Raw genomic sequence first — 26,811 nt, forward strand, 5'->3', positions numbered from 1 at the left:
CAAAGATTAAAAATTAACATGCATATCGGTGGGAAATGTGCTCACCAAGCTGTACAATGCAACACCTGTGCCTGCGCTTTAATAGAACAGTTCAATCCATGGAGACTGCAGGTCCAAGTGTAATGCTCCATCTTGATCCAGGCAGCCAAACAACTGAGGGAAAATTCGAGGTAAAGCACATTATGCTTCAGGTTTGAAATTTTCTTGAGCTGCCACTCCACATTATAGAGGAGAGCCACTACTAGCTGCTCCATTTTATGTAATGTAGTTATTGGTTCAGGCTGGTCAAAGGAAAGGGAGAATAATTGAACATTTTTGCAACTTTTCCCCCATTGTTTTTTAATTTGAAATGTCAAAGTATCTAGCTTTGAAAAAAAATTGATTAGTTCTGCTTTGAGTTCCTGGCAAATTGCTAATCGCAACTCGGCTGGTATATTTGGACAGTGCTTTAGAGGCTGGCTATAGGTGCTTCCCCACCAATACATAGAAGTGAGCTGTGGCCCAATTCCTGACCATTCCCTAGTGACACTTCAGTTCACTTTTTCAAAATTGTTTACACAGTTTAATTTAAAGATCCATACGTCACTCAAGGAGAATAAGATTTTGCTGATTATTAAGACTGTGCAGGGTCGCTTCAGGGCAGGGTCTCTCTCTCTCACTATGTGTTTATACAGCACCTAGCACAATGGGACACTTCTCTTGGTTGAGGCTCCTAACGCTACTGCAATAGTAATAATAAGAGCAATTATTATTGCAGTGTTTTTTATTAAAGAAGGTTTTTTCTCTATCTTATTGGAGGCTTATCCTGCTTTTCAGCTCCCGTTGAATGTGGTGCTCTACTGTTGTGACTCCTGTTCATTCCCATAGGATCAACATCTTAGGAAATGAAATTTCAGCTAGGTGACTCATCCCTAAAACAATAAGGGAGAAGAAACCAACTAGAAATTAGATTCCAGGCTCGAATCACAACAGTGCAATAAAACCATCTTTGGATTTATCTAGTACTCAGAAAACAAGAAGGTGTGCAAGGACAAGGGCAAAAGTTGTAATAATTTTTTTTTCTTTTGAAAAAAAAAATTTTTTCCTGACAAAGCATTTTTCCGACTCTGGATCTTTCCATTTTCATTAACATAAGCAAGCTGAATAGCTATCTACAGTGTTGTCTTCCTTGTAATCTGTCCTCTTCGTTCTCTTTCTCTCTAGCAAGCAAAGGTGGGCAGGGCTACTTGGTGCAGCGGGTTATTCCACTAGATTGAGAACCAAAATTGTAAATTTAGATCAAGTCACTAGTAAAAATAATCCAATGGTCTCTTCCTAGTTCCTAACAGATGTGTCTCCACATTACAAAATCACCAACTAAAGGACAACAAGTCAAATTATTTCTTCTATGTAGTTTCAAAAGACATCACCATAGTTTCTAAGCACCTGCTATGATGCAGCAAAAGGTAGGAGTCTGAACTCAGTGGGACTGGAATGCCATAAGTGTGGTTTATTAGAGCACTGGGGAATTTTGCATCATGCCAGTTCTCCACTATAGGCCAATTCTTGCTTGGCTTATTCTCATGAGTAATTCTTTTAACTTCAGCGGCACCATTTCTACGAATAAGTTGAGTATGCAGACAAATCCTATCTCAGCTCAGTTCCACTTAATTATCTGTTCAGTTCTCAATCTCATTCTCATTGGAGTTCTACTGGGTTTCCATATCTTTCTCCCTTTCTCATCTATCATATCCCATACTACCAAACACCAAGCATTCAAATTCAGGACCCTCCCTCCCCAAAAATCATGAGATTTGGGGGTCCTTTGATTTCTCCTCTGCCTTTTGAGCTTTTACAGTTCACATTTTCAAGTAATTTTTTCTGCAACCATGAGGTCTAGAAACAGAAAAGAAAGGAAATGAATTCATGTAATTACATGGCTCCAGAAGCTGCAGCTTTAAGAACACCTAATACCATGAGACATGTGATAAGTCAGAGTTTGCAAAACTATATGTTTATATGACAGGTTTCAGAGTAGCAGCCGTGTTAATCTATATCCGCAAAAAGAACAGGAGTACTTGTGGCACCTTAGAGACTAACAAATTTATTAGAGCATAAGCTTTCGTGGGCTACTGCCCACATCTTCGGATGCATATAGAGTGGAACATATATTGAGGAGATATATATACACACACACATACAGAGAGCATGAACAGATGGGAGTTGTCTTACCAACTCTGAGAGGCCAATTAAGTAAGAGAAAAAAAACTTCTGAAGTGATAATCAAGCTAGCCCAGTACAGACAGTTTGATAAGAAGTGTGAGAATACTTACAAGGGGAGATAGATTCAATGTTTGTAATGGCTCAGCCATTCCCAGTCCTTATTCAATCCTGAGTTGATTGTATCTAGTTTGCATATCAATTCCAGCTCAGCAGTCTCTCGTTGGAGTCTGTTTTTGAAGTTTTTCTGTTGTAAAATAGCCACCCGCAGGTCTGTCATTGAATGGCCAGACAAGTTAAAGTGTTCTCCCACTGGTTTTTGAGTATTTTGATTCCTGATGTCAGATTTGTGTCCATTAATTCTTTTGCTTAGAAAATGTCCGGTTTGGCCAATGTACATGGCAGGGGGGCATTGCTGGCACATGATGGCATATATCACATTGATAGATGTGCAGGTGAACGAGCCCCTGATGGTATGGCTGATGTGATTAGGTCCTATGATGATGTCACTTGAATAGATATGTGGCTAGAGTTGGCATCGGGCTTTGTTACAAGGATAGGTTCCTGGGTCAGTGTTTTTGTTCAGTGATGTGTGGTTGCTGGTGAGTATTTGCTTTAGGTTGGGGGGTTGTCTGTAAGCGAGGACAGGTCTGTCTCCCAAGATCTGTGAGAGTAAAGGATCATCTTTCAGGATACGTTGTAGATCTCTGATGCAAATGCGGTTATATCTTAGAGTTTGGCTGTAGACAATGGATCGTGTGGTGTGTCCTGGATAGAAGCTGGAGGCATCAAGTCAGCAGCACTGCTATGGGTACCCGCATGGCCCCACAGTATGCCAACATATTTATGGCTGACTTAGAACAACGCTTCCTTAGCTCTCGTCCCCTAACGCTCCTACTCTACTTGCGCTACATTGATGACATCTTCATCATCTGGACCCATGGAAGAGAAGCCCTTGAGGAATTCCACCATGATTTCAATAATTTCCATCCCACCATCAACCTCAGCCTAGATCAATCCACACAAGCGGTCCATTTCCTGACACTACTGTGCTCATAAGCGATGGTCACATAAATACCACCCTATACCGGAAACCTACTGACCGCTACACTTACCTACATGCCTCCAGCTTCCATCCAGGACACACCACACGATCCATTGTCTACAGCCAAGCTCTAAGATATAACCGCATTTGCTCCAATCCCTCAGATAGAGACAAGCACCTCTAAGCACCTCTATCAAGCATTCTTAAAACTACAATACCCACCTGCTGAAGTGAAAAAACAGATTGACAGAGCCAGACGAGTACCCAGAAGTCACCTCCTACAAGACAGGCCCAACAAAGAAAATAACAGAACACCACTAGCTGTCACCTTCAGCCCCCAACTAAAACCTCTCCAGTGCATCATCAATGCGGGTGGCTATTTTACAACAGAAAAACTTCAAAAACAGACTCCAACGAGAGACTGCTGAGCTGGAATTGATATGCAAACTCGATACAATCAACTCAGGATTGAATAAGGACTGGGAATGGCTGAGCCATTACAAACATTGAATCTATCTCCCCTTGTAAGTATTCTCACACTTCTTATCAAACTGTCTGTACTGGGCTAGCTTGATTATCACTTCAGAAGTTTTTTTTCTCTTACTTAATTGGCCTCTCAGAGTTGGTAAGACAACTCCCACCTGTTCATGCTCTCTGTATGTGTGTGTGTATATATATCTCCTCAATACATGTTCCACTCTATATGCATCCGAAGATGTGGGCAGTAGCCCACGAAAGCTTATGCTCTAATAAATTTGTTAGTCTCTAAGGTGCCACAAGTACTCCTGTTCTTTATATGTGTATATGTTGCCTATACAGTATGAGTTCCTCCATCCTTTCTGTTATCCCTTTAATATTCTCAGCATCAGATTAACAGTGAAAACAAATCTTTCACAGAAGAACTATAGGCCTACATTTTTAAAAGTGACTAATGATTTTGGGCCCCTCGTATGTGACTTGATGGGGCCTGGTTTTCAGAAAATGCTGAGCATCTGCCCTCTCAAAATCAGGCCCCTTTAAGGTGTTTCAAATTGAGACACCAAAAAACAATTTTTTTTGAAAATGTAGATCTTGCTGAATTATTATTAGAGAGAAACTGACACCTCATGAGGAAATTTTGAAAAACATTTCATTTATACATAAATATGTTGGTATATTATATATTTCCTGGGTTATCTTCTTCTTCATTCTGTCTTCATTATACGAGATGTATATGAAACCATGATCTTTCATAATTAAAGGTTCATCTGCTCCTGATGCACCTCCAATGAATCACAAGCCACAGCCAACTAGTTGTGCTGTCACAAACAGATGGCTGTGACTTCAGGTGAGGAATAATAATAATGCTTTAAATCAATCAAGAACTGTACAAACATTAACTAAATTAATCAGCACACAGCAAGAGTGGGTGGATTTTACAGAATCAAAACTCTTGTTTCCATACGAATATCAATGGGCTATAATTAAAATTAGGAAAAGAAAAGTATATGAACAATTTTCTCTTTGAATAGAAAGCTTAGTAATTTTTTATGGGGCGGTACCAGAATGTCTTCAATGCAGATTTAAAATGAAAAGGTCAAGAAATTGTACAATAAAGGCAGACAACTCAGAGATAGCCCATAAATATGTACACGACTGACAGATTTCTCCTCCTACTCATTCATGACTCTGCCCATTGGCCCCATAGCATAAACAATGCAGTATCACGCATATGCAATGTGTCTCTAACTGTATGAAGAAGTGAGGCATGTTTCTTGTGGAAACTTAAAGGGGTTATGTAGCCAAAGGATAGCAATACCCAATATCCATTCAGGTACTTCTGTGGCCTTATCATTGTCACAACCTGGGATGCAGACTGTCAGGTCTAGTGGCTAGTGCAGGAGGCAGGAAGCCAGTAGGAAAGCAGGGCTGGAGCAGACTGGGCATGACAGGAGGAAGGCTGAGAACAAGGCCGGCACTGGAAATATTCCACCTGTGGGCATGTACATTGAGAAGTCAGAGATCAGTTATTGCTGTTGGGCTAAGAGCAGGCTACACCTCAGTTGTGCTACTCAGCTGGCAGGAGGTTGTGCAGGCCCAGCTGCAAGTCCTCATTCCTGACAATCCTAATCCAAAAATTTAACTCTGACTCATGTTATATAGTGCGTGGAAGTCCATGATAGAAAACAAGCATACTTTGAGGAGGGAAATGGAGAAGAATAGGGATGCTTTGTAACGGGAAGAGGAATGTCATTCCAGGCATTAGGAGAAAGTTATGTTCATGCATACACACAGAGAAGTCAGATAAAAACAAATACTCTTGATGGAAGGTTGCAACATAACACTATTTTTTAGAATTCAGAATGATAACACCCAAGAACCCCCAAAACAGAGACACACCCAGCAGACTGCTCCCCAACACAGAGAGGCACAACTCACCCCAACTTACCACAGACTGACTTTTTCCCAGAATGACTCTGATTGCATACTTCCTTACACAGGCACCCAGCATGGCAGCAGGATCAGGAAACCATGCACTCTTACAGCGCTTACTTGCAATTTCAACAGAGTCCTCAATACACCACAGTGAAAAGAGTGAAAAAAAGCCATGAAGGAGACAATGGGAGGAGGAAAGACTGAGTGCAGTGCAGACATGGAGTGATTAGAGATGAGAACCGGCAAGGGTAGAGTTCCTCAGAGCTTTAAAAATATTCTGTGGAAAGAGACAGTGAGCTACCCCAAATTAGACTTCTGTACTCCTCCCCGACGAGGGGAGTAGCTCTAAAATCGACTTTGCTGGGTCGAATTTGGAGTAGTGCGGACGTAAATCGACGGTATTGGCCTCCAGGAGCTATCCCAGAGTGCTCCATTGTGACCGCTCTGGACAGTACTTTGAACTCCGATGCACTAGCCAGGTACACAGGAAAAGCCCCAGGAACTTTTGAATTTCATTTCCTGTTTGGTCAGCGAGCTCAGCAGCACAGGTGACCATGCTCCCCAGAATCGTAGAGCATAGAATGTTTCTACGCTCCCCCTATAATCTCCATCCCGGAGGTTATCGCAGATTGGAAGGCGAAAAAACCCCCACTCGCGATGACATGTTTTCCAAGCTCATGCAGTCCTCCCGCACTGATAGGGCACAGCTTAATGCATGGAGGCATTCAGTGGCAGAGGCCAGGAAAGAATTAAATGAGCGCAAAGAGCGGAGGCAGGACGCGATGCTGAGGCTAATAGGGGGGCAAACGGACATGATGAAGCGTCTGTTGGAGCTGCAGGAAAGCCAACAAGAGCACATCCTCTGCATCCACTGTATAACCGCCTCCCCTCCTCCCCATGTTCCATAGCCTTCTCACCCAAGAACGCGGGGAGGAGGGAGGCAGGAGGCTCCGGGTACCCAGCCACTCCACTCTAGAGGATAGCCTAAGCATCAGAAGGCTGTCATTCAAACAGTTTGATTTTTAGTGTGGCTACAATAAGCAATGTGGCCTTGTCCTTCCCTCCTCCCCCACCCGGGCTACCTTGTCCGATATCTCTTCTTTTTTTTTTTAAATTAATAAAAAAAGAATGCATGGTTTCAAAACAATAGTTACTTTATTTCGAGGGGGGAGGGTGGTTGGCTTACAGGGAATTAAAATCAACAAAGGGGGTGGATTTGCATCAAAGAGGAACCAGGAAGGAACCCAGAAAAAAGGCGCGAAGGAGGGAGGGGTGACTGACGACATGTACCCAAAACCACCTGTGACAATGTTTTTGCCCCATCAGGCATTGGGAGCTTAACCCAGAATTCCAATGGGCGGCAAAGCTGCCCACAGTGCACCGCTCTGTAAGTCAGTGCTAGCCACGGTAGTGAGGACATACTCCGCCGACTTAATGTGCTTAGTGTGGACACACGCAATCGACTGTATAAAATCGATTTCTAAAAATCGACATCTATAAAATCGACCTAATTTCATAGTGTAGACATACCCTGAGAGCCATCAGCATAAAGGAGATTGCAGTTTAAAAGCTGACTGACAACTTCCAAGTGGTTTTTAGAATCAGCAAGTTTAACAGCCAAAAATGCAGCCAGTATTTGGAGCCAAATGTAAAAAAAAAATAATAATAATAAAATAAAAGAGCCTCTCCTTTATGAATGAACAACTTCATAGACACATACACCTGCACGTGTTGCTTGGCAGCAACTGTACCTCTGTACAGTTTTGAAAGATACTTATAAACTTCAAACACAGTTGATAATATTTACACCTCTTCCCCGCTTACCAAAAATCCATGTGGACCCATAGGGAATTGTACATGTGATCCCCATCACCTGTGTACACAGATGGTAATGCTAGCACAGTATGTGCATTGGTGCTAAGCTGCAAAAGCACAAATGGAGAACTTATTAAGGCCACTTTTGAAAACGTGGCCCTTAATGTCCACCTGCTGCTCCCTGCAGTAATGATTAAAACATCCCAGAAACAGATGCTCCCTGAAAAACAAAACAATTCCTTCTGCTTTAAAAATAACGACATTTTGAATTAAGTCCCGGTCTAGTTTAATGAAAAGCTTTATTCTAGCATCATGCTGAATCAGGCCCAGTGCTGCAGCCCTTTCTTACACTAAACTCCCACTGATTTCAATGGGACTTCTGCTCACAAGAGAGCTGTAGGATTGGTTCCTTGATCAAGTTAAAACAACATGCAATTGTAATATGTCAGCTAACATGTTATTTTTAAAGACCTAGATAAATAATTTCCTCATGTTCACACTGGAATCTCTCTTCACAGGCTGACCTGAAGATTTTGTATTAAACGGGTACCAAGAATCATGAATAGAGAGTAAGTACTGTAATGTTACATTTTCATCCTGCCATTGTCATTGCATTCATTATTTCATGGTACTAACTGCGTCAGGTAAGGAGACATGGCATCTCCCTAGAAGAGCTTACAATCAAAGGCCCCCTTCCTGCAAACCCTTAAGCATGTGAGTAAGGCTATGGCCACATCTACACTACCCGCCGGATCGGCGGGTAGTAATCGATCCCTGAATCAACACCCGTACTCCACCTCAGAAGGAAGGGTAAGCGGAGTCGACGGGGGAGCTGTGGCGGTTGACTTGCCGCTGTGAGGATGGCCAGGTAAGTCGAACTAAGATACTTGGACTTCAGCTATACAAGTTTCTGCGCCACAAGTTATACCACTTTTATAAAAATGCTGGAATTAAACCCCTGTTGTGTGCCCACACTGTGCTCCTTGTGATGCTGGAGCGCATCCGCATTAGCAGCTCTTGCATTGACACAGAGAGCCGTGCATTGTGGTAGCTATCCCACTGTGCAACTGGCCACCGGGTGTTTTGGGAACAGTTTGCAATGCCTCATGGGGCAGGCACAGCATCACATGATGCAGGTTCCCCAATCTCATTGTTCCCTGGGCATCCTACTACATTGCCAGCTTTTCAACTGAAGTGGGGGGGGGGGGGAGAGAGAGGGAGTGGGTGTGTGTGTGTGGAGGGGTGGGAAGAGAGACAGTGTGTTATGGGGGACAGTGTGTCAGCACGCTGTCTTGTAAGTTCAGACAGTGGCAGGAAGCAACCAGTCCTGAGGCGGGGGAGGGGGAAATCCCACCATCAGCCCTCGCCTCCCTGCCTGGGCTCTCTGCACAGCACTCTCTCTCTCTCTCCCTCCCTCTCTCTCTCTCTCTCACACACACACCTGCCTCTGTGTTCAACAGCACGAGCATTCCACATTAATGGTTTGCTTTGTGTCCCAGAGCAGATCAGCACAGCACACAAGGGCTGTCAGAAACGGTGCTTTGAAAGGGGAGGGGTGCATGTCTCCAGGGCAGTCGAGTTCAAAACAATGAGCAGAGCGGTCACTTGAGGCATCGTGGGACAGCTCCGGAGGCCAATTACAGCGCAGAAAGCAATCAAGTGTCTACACGGGCAATTGAGCGCTGGAGCCTCTGCGCAAATAGCCTCACGACTCTGGTTTTTTGCAGCGCTGCAACTGAGGAGTTTCTGCGCACAAAGTGGCTTGGCAGTGTGTACTCGGCTGCAGTTTGAGTGCAAAAAGCTGCTTTACTGTGCAGAAACTTGCCAGTGTAGACAAGCCCTCAGTGTCCTCAGTAGAGCATGGTTTACAGGACTAGAGCCTAATGAAACAACAAAGCAGTAGGACGTAGTTAGGGGAAGAGAAAGGCCAGGGCTACAATAGTAAGATTATATGGTTATTCAGCAAAGACATGTGTGCATCATGGTGAAGAAGGATTTTTTTTTACATAAATAAATGTCTTTGACTCACTTTTCGTGGGAATCGTAATAGAAGGCAATGGCTCCATGGACTAGCTGAGGAAGAGTGTTCCATGCACAGGGGATGAAGTGGAAAAAAGCTTAAGTATTTGCAGGACCAGTCCTTAAGAGAAGAGCTTGCTTTTCTGCCCACTGCTGCTCTCACCCTACCGCTTGGACATGTGGGGGGAGAAGCTCCACCCTCACATGATTCTGGAGATGGAGGCTACTGCGGACCTAGAGCCAATGAAGTGGGAAATGGGTGGGGAGGACCCAGCCCGGACTGCTCTTGCAGTCACTGCTACTTTCTCTCTGCCTCCTGGGGGGTCTGGAGGAAGCCAGAATTATATATTCTCCATTCTATTCTTCCTGCCCCTGCAATCGCTCATCCTAATGTTTGTGTTGTCTTTATTCCATCTGTGTAGTGATAATAAAGTGATTGTACATCAGCATCACTCCCCTTTTCTTACTTCATTGGAAGAGATAGGTTGTTTCTGTAGCCAAAGCTTGCAAAGTAATTATTAGTTTTATTTTTGCTGGTAGGTTTATTCCCCCCACTAACAAAGAACTTTTTAAATAGTAAAAATCTCCTGTAAACGAGTAGCATTCATGGTAGTCCTACATTTCCAGTTTTACATAAGAACATAAGAAAGGCCGTACTGGGTCAGACCAAAGGTCCATCTAGCCCAGTATCCTGTCTACCGACAGTGGCCAATGCCAGGTGCCCCAGGGGGAGTGAACCTAACAGGCAATGATCAAGTGATCTCTCTCCTGCCATCCATCTCCATCCTCTGTCAGACAGAGGCTAGAGACACCATTCCTTACCCGTCCTGGCTAATAGCCATTAATGGACTTAACCACCATGAATTTATCCAGTTCTCTGGATAAATTCTCCAAACTCTCATTCACTTCAGCAGGAGGCTCTTTGTGAACAAAAAGTGCTGGATTTATCCCTATAAGATTACTTCTCTTTCCAATCACCTTTTATCAGCTTTTATTTACTGTGTGGGCTGCTACTGGGCTCTAAAGTCCCAAATAAATTTTGCCATATGTTTTCTAAAACATTATACAAAATGCATGAAATGATAATTGTATGAAAGTATACAAAACAATATTTTTCTCATTGTAAATTTATGACCTGATCTAGTTTCCATTGATATTGATGACAAAACTTCCACTGCCTCAGAAAAAGGGATTGTTTGTATAGTTCCTTCTATTTATCCAGCAGACTTCCTGGTCTCGTTGTGCCATTCTGTGATGTTGCATTGTTGGCTTTATGTAATTCTTGACAGGCATTCAGGTACCATGGTGATGAGCATGATACAAAGAGGAAGACAGCTATAATCTGAACACTTGAAACAAATATGTTAGATAAAAGCAATTGAAATCTGATGTTTATAATTAGGGGATGTTTTTGCTTAGGAAAAAACAGTTTTGGTCTGAATCTTTGTTAGTAGTAGTATTTATTTGTATTATGGTAGCATGTAAAGGCCCTAACCCAGGTCACGGTGCCATTGTGCTAGACACTATGAACATACATAGCAGGATACAGTCTCTCCCGATGAGCTTTCGCTCTAAATAGACAAGATAGACAAAGAGTCAGAGGGAAAACAGAGGCATAAGTGATTTGCCCAAGGTCATAGCACAAATCAGTGGCAGAGCCAGAAATAGAAACCCAAGTCTCCTGAGTGCTAATCCACTGATCTGCACTGCCTCTTGTGTTCATTTTTCATTTGGGGAAGGGAAAGGTTAAACATGCTTAGAGAATTGTTTTCACTCTGCATTAGAGATACCAATAACACACACTGGTGCACAGCTCTAAAAATATAACAAACTGAAGCCAGCTGTAAACTCAATTTTGCACCAACAAACTTAAAAAAAGTCTTGACAACATGTCTCTACTCTCAACTGAGACACCTAGGCCCTGGTTTTCAGCAGTCCTGAGTACAAAGCTTATGCCCAAATAAATCTGTTAGTCTTTAAGGTGCCACCAGACTCCTTGTTGTTTTTGTACATACAGACTAACACGGCTACCCCCTGATACTTATTAATGGAGGTGGCTCAATTAGGACACCCAAAATTAGCAGAGAATCTGGAAATAGGAGTTATGATTATAGAATATCAGGGTTGGAAGGGACCACAGGTCGTCATCTAGTCCAACCCCCTGCTCAAAGCAGGACCAATTCCCAACTAAATCATCCCAGACAGGGCTTTGTCAAGCCTGACCTTAAAAACCTCTAAGGAAGGAGATTCCACCACCTCCCTAGGTAACCCATTCCAGTGCTTCACCACCCTCCTAGTGAAAAAGTTTTTCCTAATATCCAACCTAAACCTCCCCCACTGCAACTTGAGACCATTACTCCTTGTTCTGTCGTCTGGTACCACTGAGAACAGTCTAGATCCATCCTCTTTGGAACCCCCTTTCAGGTAGTTGAAGGCTGCTATCAAATCCCCCCTCACTCTTCTCTTCTGCAGACTAAATAACCCCAGTTCCCTCAGCCTTTCTTCGTAAGTCATGTGCCCCAGCCCCCTACTCATTTTCATTGCCCTCTGATGGACTCTTTCCAATTTGTCCACATCCTTCTTGTAGTGTGGGGCCCAAAACTGGACACAGTACTCCAGATGTGGCCTCACAGTGCCGAATAGAGGGAAATAATCGCTTACCTCAATCTGTTGGAAATGCTTCTACTAATACAGCCCAATATGCCATTAGCCTTCTTGGCAACGAGGGCACACTGTTGACTCATATCCAGCTTCTCGGCCATTGTAATCCCCAGGTCCTTTTCTGCAGAATTACCACTTAGCCAGTTGGTCCCTAGCCTGTAGCAGGGCATGGGATTCTTCCATCCTAAGTGCAGGACTCTGCACTTGTCCTTGTTGAACCTCATCAGATTTCTTTTGGCCCAATCCTCCAATTTGTCTAGGTCACTCTGGACCCTATCCCTATGCTCCAGCGTATCTACCTCTCCCCCCAGCTTAGTGTCATCTGTGAACTTGCTGAGGGTGCAATTAGTCCCATCATCCAGCTCATTAATAAAGATGTTGAACAAAACCGGCCCCAGGACCGACCCCTGGAGCACTCCGCTTGATACCGGCTGCCTTAAGGGCAGTATGAACAGAGGGATGAAGGGAAAAGTGGGAGAAGGAAGCATCACTAGGAGGGTGGTGAAGCACTGGAATGGGTTACCTAGGGAGGTGGTGGAATCTCCATCCTTAGAGGTTTTTAAGGCCCGGCTTGACAAAGCTTTGGCTGGGATGATTTAGTTGGGATTGGTCCTGCTTTGAGCAGGGGATTGGACTAGATGACCCCCTGAGGTCTCTTCCAATCCTGATATTCTATGACTTCCCATCTTCCCTGGTGCATCCATGTGTTGGGAGCATTACAAACACCTAGACATGCCTACACACTGTTGCTGTTCTAGAAAGAAAAATTGCTGCTACTACAAGCCCATAAATGTTGTTTTAAAGCTTTTGAATGTTTTTCAGTATATTCTATGGGTATATTGTTTGTGTGTAGGGCCTAACTCTTTTTCACTGAGGCCGCTTCAGACCACTCTGGCAGTGTAAAGGGGTGAAAATGTAACATTCATTCACTATGAGGCACTTTTACACTACCAGAGTGGGCTGGGGAGGGGAGGGGTTGGACAGAGATTCACACACTGAATTTGGTTCACCGACATTGGTAGCAGCAACCAACCATTGGCTAGTTTGCTTGAAGATTTGAGTTAAACTTCAAGGGGAACACCCCATAGCCAACTCCTCCTACCCAGGAAACACCAAACTCCCACTTATTGAATTCATGGCTTCCTGGTTCTCCTGGTATTCACTGGGGAAGTGAAGGAAGCCAAATAATTCAGGGCAGGGTTGTCTTTTTGTTAGTTGTTTGTGCAGCCTACTGGTTGGTGTGTTACTGTGATCCACACAGAGGCAGAGAGTCTGTTACAGTCCCAGTTAGGGAGCCCTCGTTTTAGTTCAAACTTTAGCATCTGATGCTTTTCAATCTAGAGCAGAGCTGAGGAAATAGTGGAGCTTTCTGTTCAGGGGCCACACAGAAAAAATAAAATTAAAAATAGTCCAGTTCAATTGCATATTTTTTGCATATTTTTGTCAAATTCAAAAATGGAAAAAATTGTTCCAAATTAACCAAAATGTTTCGAGTTAGCCTGAAATGAATTTTTCCCCACAAGTTTTTCAGCTGTTTTGGGTGGTTTTGCCCATTGTCTGTTTAAATACAATAAAGGCCAAATTTAATATCAAAATACCATTTAGAATTGAAAAGTTGAAACGAAGTGTTTCTAAATGAAACAGTTAAAATGAAGTCTGTTGAAATGGTCAAAATGACCATTTTTAACTCTTTTGAAATTTCTTTTAGCCAACAAACAATTTGTCAAATTTGACCCAAATTTGGCAAACAGTTTGAACCCTGAAAAAAAAATAAAAGACCACCCAACTCTGCTCTGGGGATTCCTTGATCCAAATCACAATATGCCAGTCATCCCATTTGTTCCTAGCACAGTGGGACTGGTGCCTCTGAGTACCACCAGAGTACAAATAATAACCACCTGAAGAAAGAAGGTTTTCTGTGGAAAAGCTCAGCTTGTATTTCACCAAACTTTTGTAAGCAGGGGCTAAAGTTCACAATCCCACTGAATTTCTTGACCAAATATTCCATGCAAATGGATTTGATGTTCAGTGCAAATATTTTGCAGATCTCTCAAGTTAGCTTCAATTTAATTTGGGTGCATTACCATTACTACAACATTTGCATTGTGTAATTTTTATTTAATAGTATAAACTTGCAAGCTTTTATTTTATTTTTGTTTTGGAACTTTAAAACTAAAATGCACCAAGAACACCCAGCAAAATTCACATCAGATGCCTCACATAGATTTTGTTTGTGTGTGCGTGTGCGTGTCTAACAGAAACATGTATGCCAGGAGGTACCTTTGAATTTTCATTGAATTCTGTAGTACATGAAAAAAAAAATGATTAATAATAGGCATTTACTGGTCCACTCTGTCTGAAAAGTGATCCTCTTTACTGTTGATATTTTTCATGGGGAAAAGAGATGTTGCCAATTCTCATGGTGTAATCCTAGTTTAATCAAAAGGATACAAAATATTCATTTTCTGAGCTATCACTAAAATAAAATCCCTACTCTAGACAGCAAGATCTGCTCAGGTCACTGTACCTAAGGGTATAGTGAGGGGAAAATGTGATTTCAGGAAGTTGTGAAAAGCTGTCAAGACCTATGCTAGGGTATGGGTAGGCTTGGCAGAATTCTTTTTTCTTTCTTTAAATAGTCTCTGCGAATAATATTGAAGTTTAATTTTAAGCTTTTTGTTTGTTTCTATCAATTTAAATTTTCACAGTTGTGCAAAATTGTGGATTTTAAGCATTTTTCTACCTTTATTGATTTTAAATTTTCATAGTTGTAGGAAATTATGGGGATATCAGACAACTATTTAGTGACAGTAGACATTGTGATTCAAAAAGTTAAAACTTTCGAACCATTAAACATCACATGTCAAAATATACAAAGTAAATATCTTTAAATTAAACTCTAATAAGTTCTCAAGAAGCATTTTTCTTACTTTGCCTATTGATTATTTCAATTATCATTAATGGAAAGATTTTTTCAACGGTTTGTGCATATACTGTGAAATCAACATTTACTGATTAAAATCTAATCTTTCCGAGACTAGTTATGGGGTGTATAAGCAGCTATTGGTCTGTGTGTATCTGATAAAATCTCAGTTCTGCTTAACTAGCAATGTCTGAGGTTGACAGTTCTCTGGTTGATCCTACACTTTGTATTTTTCTAATTTTGCTTTTCAGTAAAAATTCTCATTTCTGAATATTTCTGCACCTTAAATATTAAATTGGGGCCATTATGCACACACATGCTAGTTTTTATAACTATAGAAATTCAATGATTATTACATGAGATACTGTAGATCTCAGCCCTGCAATCACTTAATTATGTGTGTAAATTTACTCAGCTGAGTAGTCCCTGGAAAATTGCTCATGTGCATAAAGTTATTCAATGTATGCAGGAGCAGGGCCTTAGTCAGTGAAATAATGTAAAACTAGATAATTAATATAAGTGTCTCTCTCATCGCTCCCATTTGCAGTGAGAGTAACAAAACCCTTTGAGCTATTCTGTCTAAAGTGGATCTGACCACAATCCATTGAGAATGAGCTTGTTTGATCTAGCAATAGTTTTCCTGTTTGGTTTTGTTTACATGACAGAGTATGAAAATTAAAAAGAAGAACAGGAGTACTTGTGGCACCTTAGAGACTAACAAATTTATTAGCGCATAAGCTTTCGTGGACTACAGCCCACGAAAGCTTATGCTCTAATAAATTTGTTAGTCTCTAAGGTGCCACAAGTACTCCTGTTCTTCTTTTTGCGGATACAGACCAACACGGCTGCTACTCTGAAACCTGAAAATTAAAAAACATCCTCTTCATTGTTGTGTTAATATTTAAGGGAAAGATCTTGAAAAACACAAATGAGAGTTAGGCACCAAATTTAAATTGGCTTTTAATGAGTGCTAAGTGTGTGGCTGCCCCTTTTGCCTTTGAAAATCTTCCCTCTCCCACCTTCTGGCCTTCAAACAACGCCCCCAAACTCAATCAGCAGCAAGCTCCCCACGGAGCAGGACACACCAACCCAAAGTGGCATCAGACCCTGTCAGAACAACACATGCAAAACCTGCAGACATCCCCCACAACACACCTTTCAAGATCTATGGGTCTTACACATGCCTATCACAACACGTGGCATACCTCATCCAGTGCACTAAATGCCTCAATAAAAGCTATGTGAGTGAAACCAGACAACTACTATGCTCTCAAATGAATTCACACAGAAAAATGATAAAAGACAAAACACCACATCACCTAAGGGTGAACACTTTTCACAAATTGTTCACTCTATATCTGACCTATCAGTCCTCATCCTGCACAACACCACTTTCAAAAGACAAACCTGGGACTGGTAGCTTAAATTTGTAATTTTGCTAGACACTAAAAATCATGGTCTTAATATAGACACTAGATGTATGGCTTATTACAACAATCTGTAAACCACTACACCCCCCTTTTTTTTGTCCTATGACTACAGGGGTGTTAACAGGGCACCACACCAGGAATGGTCCATTAGAATATGTGCTAACTACTTATGGCAAACTATCTGTTTCATCTTGTATTTACCTGTGACACTTTTGAGTACCTTTCCCAGAGCTTAGGAACAGCTCTGTATAGCTCGAAAGCTTGTCCGTTGCACCAGCAGAATTTGGTCCAATAAAAGATATTCCCTCACCCACCTTGTCTCCCTTAAAGTGGTAAATCAATGCAAAAATAGTAATAACAATTAATAAAATCCTGTTTGCACCTTTTTCTAATCTATTATTATGTATAAATATGGACTCCACTTTTTTAAAAACAAGTGTATAGGTTTTTTCTTTTCCTGTTTGTGTTTGATTTTAGAACTGTCAGGCTCTGGCTGCTCTCTGTATGTTGGAGGACTTGGGCAATATTTGAAAGCCTGGAATGGGCCATCACAAGACTGAAACCCAAGTTCCATCTTTCCTAATTCTCATTTGTGTGGGGTGGGAATGTTGAGTCTATGACTCTGATCCTGCAATTAATAGAGTATAGGCAGAGTGGTGCAGAACTCCGGTCAAGTCAGTGGGACTCCATGCAGGCCCAGCAGTCAGTTGTAGAACTGGGAACTAAGGTATGTAGGCACCTAGTGGGATTTTCAAAAGTCAATGAGTATTAGGCATGTAGATACTTTTTAAAATCCCACTAGGCACTAAACCTTTAAAAATCTGCCCTAAGTGACTCAGAAGTCTAAGGCCATGTCTGCACTATGGTGGCTACAATGGCACTGCAGCTACACCACAGTAATACAGACGCTTCCTACAGAGACAGAGGAGATTTTTCAATCATTGTAGGTAATCCATCTCTCCAAGCAAGAGTAGCTGGATTGATGGAAGAATTCTTCCATTGTCTACACTGGGTTTTAGATTCATAGATTCCAAAGCCAGAAGGGACTGTTGTGATAATCTAGTCTGACTTCCTCTAAAACACAGGCAATAGAACTTCCTAAACAAATTCCTAGAGTATATCTTTTAGAAAAACATCCAATCTTGGTATAAAAATTGTTAATCATGGAGAATCCACCACAACCCTTGGTAAATTGTTCCAGAGGTCAATTACTTTCACCATGTTGGCATAGCTCCGTTGCCCTGATTACCATAGCTATGTCAATCTTACTTGTAAATTCATTCCCTCTGAAGCATCTGGCAGTGGCCACTGTCAGAGATAGGATACTGAGTTAGATGCACTATTGGTCTGACCCAGTATGACCATTCTTATGTTCTTAAGTGTAGACCAGGCCTAAGTCTGATTGATTTTCAATTTCTGATTGACTTACGTGCCTAAATCAGCTTTGAAAATGAGAATTAAACTCTTAAATCACTTAGGCCTTGCAATGCTGAATGGAGCCATACCTAAATTACCTTTTAGAATTGGGGACTAAATAGCATAAAATTCAATATTCCCTCCCACCCTCTACCAAAAATATTGTCAATGTCCCTGTAAACGTTGCTAGAATCAGCCCTCCAGCACAAAGATTGGAGGCAGAACTTGCTATTCTTGACATTTCTAACATAAAATTGAAAACCAAACATAAAAAATATTATAGGCTTCTTTTTACACCATAAAAGAGATCAAAGAGACCATCCAATCTTTTCAATTTACCTTTCAGTATTATGACACTTGCTGGGTGTAGTGTAGAAATGTGGTCGATACACAGTTCCCACAATAGTACATTTTGCTTTTTTTTTTTTTTTTCTGTTCCATTTTGTAATAAAGTTGACCATGGGAAAACAGGGACATGGATCAGAATTGTAGCCAATAGCTTGCCAGTGTCCCTATAACACCCAACAAATATAATATTTCTTGTAAAAAATGCATTCCAAATGAACAAAAAGCCCTTGAAGTAGTACACACCTAAAACCTCCAGTGTCAGACAAAATCAGCACTTTCCATTTCAGCTACAGCCCCAGCTGTGACTTCTCCTTTTGAAGTACTCATAGGTGGGGCCTCTCTGAGAAGAGAGCGCCCTGATGTTTTAAAATGCAGGCCTGATCCATGCACTCACTCTTTGCTCAGGCAAAACTCACAATGAATGGGACTCAGCATTTGCACACTAGGGTGATGGATGAAATACTTAAAACAGATTAGATTAAAGATAGCTTTGATTGAGAAAGGAGCTGAGAATTAGACCACAGTCTTTAATTCTAATTGTCACCCAACTACAAACAGTTTTAAAACCTGCATTTTAAAGCCCCTAGTTTCCCATTGTTGTGAGAGCTGATCCTTGGGCATGTCAAAGGCAGAAAATGCTACAGCATTACCTGTCTTTGAAGTACATACAGGGGTAATTCATAGGAATGAGAAAACGGACTTTAAGTCGACTTTCAGCTAAGCTACTAGTAGATTTAGAGCCTGTGTTTAAAAACAGCAGGCTTCTCTGTCTGCAGAAAGGAGTTTCAACCCCAGCTGTGAGTACTTCAAAGGCAGAGATGCCACCGTTGGGACTGGAGATGGAATTGGAAATACAGGCTTCCGCATACGCTAGAGGTTTTAGGATCCAGAAACTTCCATTTTACCTCAGTTACAGAAAAGTACATATTTTAAATCAATTAGAAACCATTTCCAACTTTCATATCCAGGTTTACAAACAAGTTTTGGGTGGGGAATACAGCTACACTTTACATTATTTTTAAGAGAATTAATCCATTACGTTTTTCAAAAACATTTACATTTATACAGGGTGTCAGCAAAATTTATGTTGCTCAAGGATATGAATATTCCACCCTCCTGAGCAACATAAGTGGTAGTGTGCACAGCGCTACGTTGGTGGGAAGCTTCTCCCGCCGACATAGCTATCGCGATTCATTGGGGGTGGTTTAATTAAGCCAACGGGAGAGCTCTCTCCTGTCAGTATAGAGCGGCTACATGAGAGAACGTACATTGGCACAGCTGTATCGGTATAGTGTAGACATAGCCTTAATGTGTGTGTGTAGACTGCCTAGCACAGTTAGAACCACTGTCATATTTAGGAATTTCATCTACCACTATGTATCCAGTACAGTGGTCACTGAAAAAGTCAGCTCTTACCAACACTTAGCATACAGTGCTATCGGAGATGTAGCAGTATTTCCCTAACTTTGGACAGGAAATAAACCATACCACCTCATAAATTACAGTATGGTAACTGGAGGGGAATGTTGGGCCAACATTGTGTCTTTAAGCCACTGCTTGCAATCTGGGGAAGTGTGTGAAGGAGTTCTTCACCATCAGCTGCTCCTAGAGGAACTGCACTCAAGGGAGAATCAGGATGACATAGTGATCAGCAACACTGGAAAAACATAGAAGCGATGGGCAAGCATGACCTGAGTGGCCTTTGCTATAGATTTTTCCAGGATGCAGTATGCAAGGCATAAGGAGTAGGGGAATGACTTGCTCTGGATCTGTTATTTTCAGGGGCCCCTGAGCCCACAGAATGAGACACAAGACTTACCTTTAAAACAAGGAAGTATTTTTTTATTTTTCTTGCATCCTGAACTTTTTGGAGAAGAAAAAGCCACCACTAATTATCTAGCTCCACACTTAAGAGTCCCTTCGTATTTATGAATGTACTTGGTCAACATTTTTGATTTTAAAAAAAGTTTGTATCAAAAATGGCCTTCGTTTATTAAAAATGAAATTTGTGACTATTTTTAAAATTCTCTTATTTTGATGAAATACTTTCAGGTTCCCCCTCCCCACATTCTCCCCTTTCCACAGCATCCCCTCCCACCCCCTAGTTCTCTGTAAATGCGCTCTATTGCAGACTAATTTTTATTTTATTACTCACTGTCAAGGAAGCATTGAGGACAGTTTCAAACTCACTATGAATCTGTTCTTTCATACTTAGCCTTCACTTCCTATTTCCTCCCCTTCTCCAGTGGAGCAGCAATAGCTCTTCTTACTAGTTGTCTGTGGTTTCCAGCCTTATGTTTTGTTGCCTGGCCAGCCTGGAATTGCTGTCAGTTAAGCTGCTCCATTCAACAGATATTCAAGAGTATCTCTGATTTCATGATGGAGTAAAACATCTCATCTACAGCTGTGAAGCTCTGTCGGTCCTTTTAACAAGTGCAAAATAATCTCTTTGGAGGCATTATCTGCTTGCCCTCTTTCTTACTGTGTCTTATGCCATAATAGAGAACTATGGAGTAAATATAATACGGTAATTAACTTGAGTGGCTCCACTGATATTATTAACAATGCAAGGGTAGCTCAAGTGACTTATGAATAGCAGCAGGGCCCCAAGAGTGAAAAACAGCCACTCCACAGCTATCTGTTATTATTTAAAGTATGTCAAATTTCTGGTTAATTTTGAAAGTTTTAATATAAAACATCACCATGAGTCATTTGCCAGTGCTCTCCTGGAAGTGGACGAATGGGGGAGTAGGGGGGCAATGATGATGTTCTGACACTAAAGCGTTAGGTTTTATTTAACTTTGACATGGCAGAGATGTGCTTACAATGCTGATTGACAGGCTGTTTTCCCCATCTGACATCCGTTTTGATCTAACTCTCTGTGTGGTGTAACTGATATACAACTAGTGTGACATTAGCAGCCACTTGGGAGGAATGGTGAAAATATAGTTCTATGATAATATTCTTCTCTACAGTCTGGGTGGTAGAACTTCTGCTGCTGTGAGCTGTCAGAGCTCCATTAAGGTCAATGGAGCTACAACAATTTAGAGGGGCAGATTCTCAGCTGGTATGTCTGATATGCACGCACACACCTTCCGTGACTGCACCCCAGTAACGTCCACTGGCCCCTAAACATTCTTACTAACATTTAAAAAAAAATGGGTGCCGATAGTTAGGCTCCTGAACCCAGATCCACAAAGGGACTTAGGTGCTGCAACACCTAATGTGTAGGCACTCTGCCACCTCATGGAATTTAGGTGCCTAGGCTCCGTAAACAATGCTCGAGGAGAAATAGGTGGCTAAAAAGGGGATCCATAAAAGCCACCATGATCGCTTAGGAGCTGCCTAAGCTAGTAGATGCCGAGGAAGTCCCCTCCCTTATAACCTTTAGCCCAATTGTTAAGGAATTCATCCAGGATGTGGGAGATCCTGGTTCAATTTGCCTGCTAAGGAGAAGGGATTTGAACAGGGATTTCCTACCTCTTAGCCCCCTGATTACTATACTATCTAGTTATTCACTCTCTTCAGTTCAATGCATATTCAAATTATTTATACAAAATGGAATAGCTTGAACAGGAGAAATTGAGGGAAACCCACATCAGAATATCCCAATCTCTTGTTGAAGGCATGCTATTTTTATAAGTAATTAAACATGCATTGGGACAAAGAGCTCACTAGAAAGATTATACAGCTCAGTGGTTAGGGCACTCACTTGAGCATAGCTGTTCAAATCCTGTCTCTTCATCAGGCAGAGTTGGAAATTGAACCAGCATCTCCTACAACCTAGGTGAGTGCTCTAGGCTAAAGGAGATCACCCTCTCCCTACCCCACCCCCCCAGTTTAGTGTGGAATTAGGCATGCTCAGAGCATACCTACTGGATCAGGCCCCCTAGAGAAGATGAATGAGAGAACACCTATCTCTACCTGGTTTGAGGATTGCAACCACACACCTGCCCTGACGCAGTAGTGCACTTGCCCAGAGGCAGAAATTTCAGCACCTAGAGGACTTTTACATCAAAAATGTAGGCACTGAGTGAGTTGAGGCAGCTACAGGGGTCGGCAGTAGCCGAGCAAGGATTTTGTGGAGCTCAATGGCACATGAATCTAGGACTTTAGGCCCCTAAGTCCCTTTGTACTCTGGGCCCTCAATCCATAATTAAAAACTTAAATAAATGGCCTGATTTTCAAGGGTGCTGAGCACTCAGCAACAACTACTGACTTCAGCAAGAGCAGAGCTGGAGCTCTATCCCTAGATAAGAGAGCCACAGCAGGCATCAGCTCTTGACTTCTTAATTTTAAATCTCTATTTCCTGATTTTTGTAATGCTTTATCTAACCATCTTACCATTGCCTTATTGCTAGTTTCATTGCATGGACAATCTATAAGTGCAAAATGTGATAAAATATAAATAGGTCACACTAAGGAGTTAATGAAGGTTATAAATATCGGCTTTGTGGACCTGAACAGGCTATGGATCAAATCAGTAGGAGCTGTTTCATTGTCTTCAGTAGACTTTGGCTCAGGCCCCCTCAGGAGGAGAGATGTTTTGGGGAGCCAGGCTCTTGCTGAGCTTGGATAGATATTGAAAGGAGACCCACCGAGGATCACGGAGCAAGCTTCTTAGTATGAATCATGTTGTTTGTGGAACTGTTGGGTTTTCCAAGTGTTGTGTATGATGCTAAAAAGACTAAAAGTTTTTAAAACACAGCCTTTGATATTTTATGGCCCTACTTGGAGACCTGGCCACCCTGGCTAACATGAAAAGAGATGCTGATCTCAGATTGTGCAGAAGTTCACCTAATTGGTACCACTGTTTCCAACCTCAGCAAAGGCGGCTTGGAGACAGTATTGCCCATTTCACCTGTCGAGGTAGCGCCGCTGGAATCATTTTGAGGCACACTGGCAGGGGGATGTAGTGAAGCTTGCACTAGCGGTGCTACTTCTGCTGGAGCTTTGCTGTGGATAAGTAGAGAATGTCTGTATCCCATATAGTCAGTAAAGCTCCTTTTAAAGCACCACTTTTCAACCCCTTGAACTGACCATAAAGGAGTGATCATGCAAGAACTAATGCAAGCAAATGCTGCTTCTTTCACTCCCAGGCTTCTTTGTTCTCACTCAGATTCTCTCATTTAGGGGAAAGGTTGGTCCAATGACTAGGGCACTAGCTTGGGACTCAGAAGACACAGATTTAATTCCCTGCTCTGCGCAGATTTCCCGTGTGACCTCCAGTAAGTCATTAAGGGTATGTCTACACTGCTTTTTAAAACCTGTAGTAGCAAGTCTCAGAACTGGGTCAACAGACGCTGGCTCGCAGGGTTCTGAAAACAGCTGTGTAGACATTTTGGCTTGGGCTCTCAAGCCCTCTGTTGTCCCTGGGCTTCAGAGTTAAGACTGAGCCCAAATGTCTATACTGCTGTTTTTAGCACCATAGCCCAGGCTGAACGAGCCAGTCTGTAGACCTGGGCTCTGAAACTCGCTGCTTTTAAAACAAAGTGTAAACGTGCCCTAAGTCTCTGTGCCTCAGGTCCCCATTTGTAAAATGGGGATAATAGTACCTCCTAGTGGTGTTGTGAGGACCAATACATTAACGATCGTGAGGTGCTCAAATACTACAATAAGTGGTGGGGGGGCATAGAAGTACCTAAGATAGCTATAGTCCAGGTTTTTAAAAAATTATTTTAAGTCGGTTTTTAATTCATATTAATTAAATGCAAAAATGGGCCAGACCATCAGCTGGTGTAAATTGGTACAGCTCCATTAAAAAGTCGGTGAAGCTTTTTTGGTTCACACCAGCTGAGGAGCTGCCATTTTCTCTTGGTGCCTTATTTAATTTTTTAAAAAAGTTATACAACCTCCTCTTCTCCCCTCCTTCATCCCAGCATGTTTCAATTGCCAAAGTTTGCCTTTCTCCTGTGCTGTGCTACCACACACTAGGAGCAGGATCTGCCTTCCAGAAATAATCCTGTCCTTCCACTTTATTACAAGCCAGAAATCAGCAAGGAAGTGCAGGCTCTGTGCTGGAGCGATGAATCAAAAATATAACTGTCTAAATCTACATTCAGTGACATCATCATCAGAGAAATGTATGAGACTCTCTGCAGCCCTGTGCTTCTAATATGATATTTCTAGGCTTCCATCGCTGTCAGAAGGAAAAAATCTCTTGGGTTATCATTGGCATCCTGACAGCAGAAATTGTTTTACTGATGTACACGAATACAAATGTGAAGCCAGCAGCATGAGCCTGGGTGGTTTTGTTAACAGAAAACATCTCATTTGAAAAAAGATAATGCACAAGTTGCAAGAGAAGCATAAATCAGGATGTAGAAGATACGGTGCTCATTGGATAGCTTCTCTGAATTGATGATCAAGAAGGAAAAATATGTCTGCCCATTATATCTCCATTCCCACTCTTTCTCTCTCTCCTGTTCTATTAAAGAAGATAAGGAGGTCAAAAGGTCTTCTTTTAGATCTCTGCTCATTATTGGGTGAGCTCCTCAGCTGGTGTAAAATCAATGAAGCTCCACTTGTAAATCTGACAGAATTACATTTATTTGCACGAGCTGAAGATCTGACCATTGTGTTTATTTTTCTGCATTTGATTCTACTTGTATTCATTGGACTGTCTGCCCAGGTATGTGTTTCCCTTTTTGCATATTTCAAACCTACTTAGATATAGATTTTCTCCATCCCTTACTCCTGTCTGAGGGGTCAGGGTTTAGTCCAGTATATGTAGTGCTGTGCCTTCTGCTTCACTTGGATAAAAAAAAATATGTTGCTATTTGGAGAGTTTTGTCTTTGTTCTTAATGTTTTGTTTTTGTCCTTAATGTGGCTTATAGTGCATAATTGCAGATATCATACCATTATAAAAATAAACTACATTATTGCACAGTAATAGTCTTAACAACAGAACCATTATTGTCAGCTACAATCTTTGAAACCATTATTGTAGAATATGGTAGTATAAGGGAAATCTTGGTATTCTGCAGTTATGCATATGTAAACATAAATATTACATCACTAGGAGCTTGATCCAAAGTCTTTCCACTGACCTCGATGGGCTTCAGATCATCCCCTAGATTAGGACTGACCATGGCAATCGATTTATCCGGGATCGATATATCGCGTCTCGTTAAGATGCGATATATCGATCCCCGAATGCACTCACCGTCGACTCCGGAACTCCACCAGAGCGAGCGGCAGTAGCGCAGTCGATGGGGGAGCTGCGGCCGTCGATCCCGCACCGTGTGGACCCCAGGTAATTCGATCCAAGATACTTCGACTTCAGCTACGCTATTTGCGTAGCTGAAGTTGCGTATCTTGGATTGATCCCTCCCCCCCCCCAGTGTAGACCAGCCCTTAGAGTAACTCTGCTAAACCTTATTAAGATTCTGAGCATATCAGATGGGAATGAGATGTTTCCAGGAGGCTGAAGGGACTCAGTCTGAGCTGCAAGCTTGTGCAGTTAAAGTACTAGGCCATCTCTCCAACCAGTCTGTCCCCTATGTGCTTACTAAACACTGCAGGATATGCTTCATATGCCCTCCTAAGAATTGTTTAGCTACCAGTCTGGATGTTGCCATATGCTAGATGTAAATGCAGAAACAAAGAAATACACAGAGATCAACGAAGCAGCACAGGCCACAAGAAAGTAATTTGCTGGTGTGGAGCCAGCCAGCCTCCCTACCAGTTTCGTTTCCTAGCCCCGTGTACTAATATTAGACCACAGACAAAAGCATGATTTGGAAAACCATCCAACACCACAGACATCCCACATATACCAATCACAATGCACCTGAGCTAAAAAAATTATGCTGATTCACTGTGAACATTTGCAGTGTGTTCAATTACCCTCAGAATTGTTCATTTTTTGCCTGTGGTTCTGCGGTCGAGCGGGGTCATTGAGGCTAGATCTAGCCTGTGGAATTCATTCTCTCAAGCGATAGGAACAACTTCACTACTTTCATGTCAAAATGCAAAACTCTTTGATTTAACTTTCCCTCAATAAGCTCTTCATATAAAGTCTAACTACACTGCAATCATGGGGTGCGACTGATGCTCATATAGGCATCCCCAAGCTAGCTTTAATATATACCTAGCTCAGGTACTGGAGCAGTGAATCCATGACAGCACGGGCTTCAGGGCAGGACATACCAGCCCACCCAGAACCCTGGGTAATTTCTCAGAGGCTAGCTTGTGCTGCCAAAGCTTCACTGATCTGCTACTCGAGTTAGCTAAATTAAAGTAGCCATAGACACCCAATAGACATATATAAAGTCTGCTAACTTTTCAAATTTACTTCTACCAGCAATGGGATGGAGAGTGAAAGAGCTTGGTATCGTTAGTACTATTTTAACACTTGGGAGGCACTCAGTTTCTACTATGATGCCGGTCATATTAATACCTAGGCAAATGCCAGCATTTTCAAATTTGGAAGCCTCTAGGCCCCTAAATTTGATTCAAGCACCAAACTAAAGGTACCTATGTTTCAAGATTCTAGCCTAAGTGACAAGATCTTTACACATGAATGTATGTATAAATA

At 41.9% G+C, this 26,811-nt stretch overlaps 2 protein-coding genes across 12 annotated transcripts in view; one reads left to right on the plus strand and one right to left on the minus strand.

Moving 5' to 3' along the window:
* Nucleotides 1-26,811, minus strand: part of ZNF518B (zinc finger protein 518B) — a 429,620-nt gene that overhangs the window by 168,971 nt on the left and 233,838 nt on the right. The window lies entirely within an intron of this gene.
* LOC135972110 (cytokine-dependent hematopoietic cell linker-like) overlaps nucleotides 1-26,811 on the plus strand; it is a 74,336-nt gene that overhangs the window by 1,600 nt on the left and 45,925 nt on the right. The window contains exon 2 of the mRNA XM_065598517.1: nucleotides 7,993-8,043. Coding sequence (XP_065454589.1) covers nucleotides 8,033-8,043 — 11 coding nt within the window. The 5' untranslated portion in view covers nucleotides 7,993-8,032. The remainder of the gene's footprint in view (nucleotides 1-7,992; nucleotides 8,044-26,811) is intronic.

Source organism: Chrysemys picta, chromosome 5, assembly GCF_011386835.1.
Source record: "Chrysemys picta bellii isolate R12L10 chromosome 5, ASM1138683v2, whole genome shotgun sequence".
Taxonomy (NCBI): Eukaryota; Metazoa; Chordata; order Testudines; family Emydidae; genus Chrysemys; species Chrysemys picta.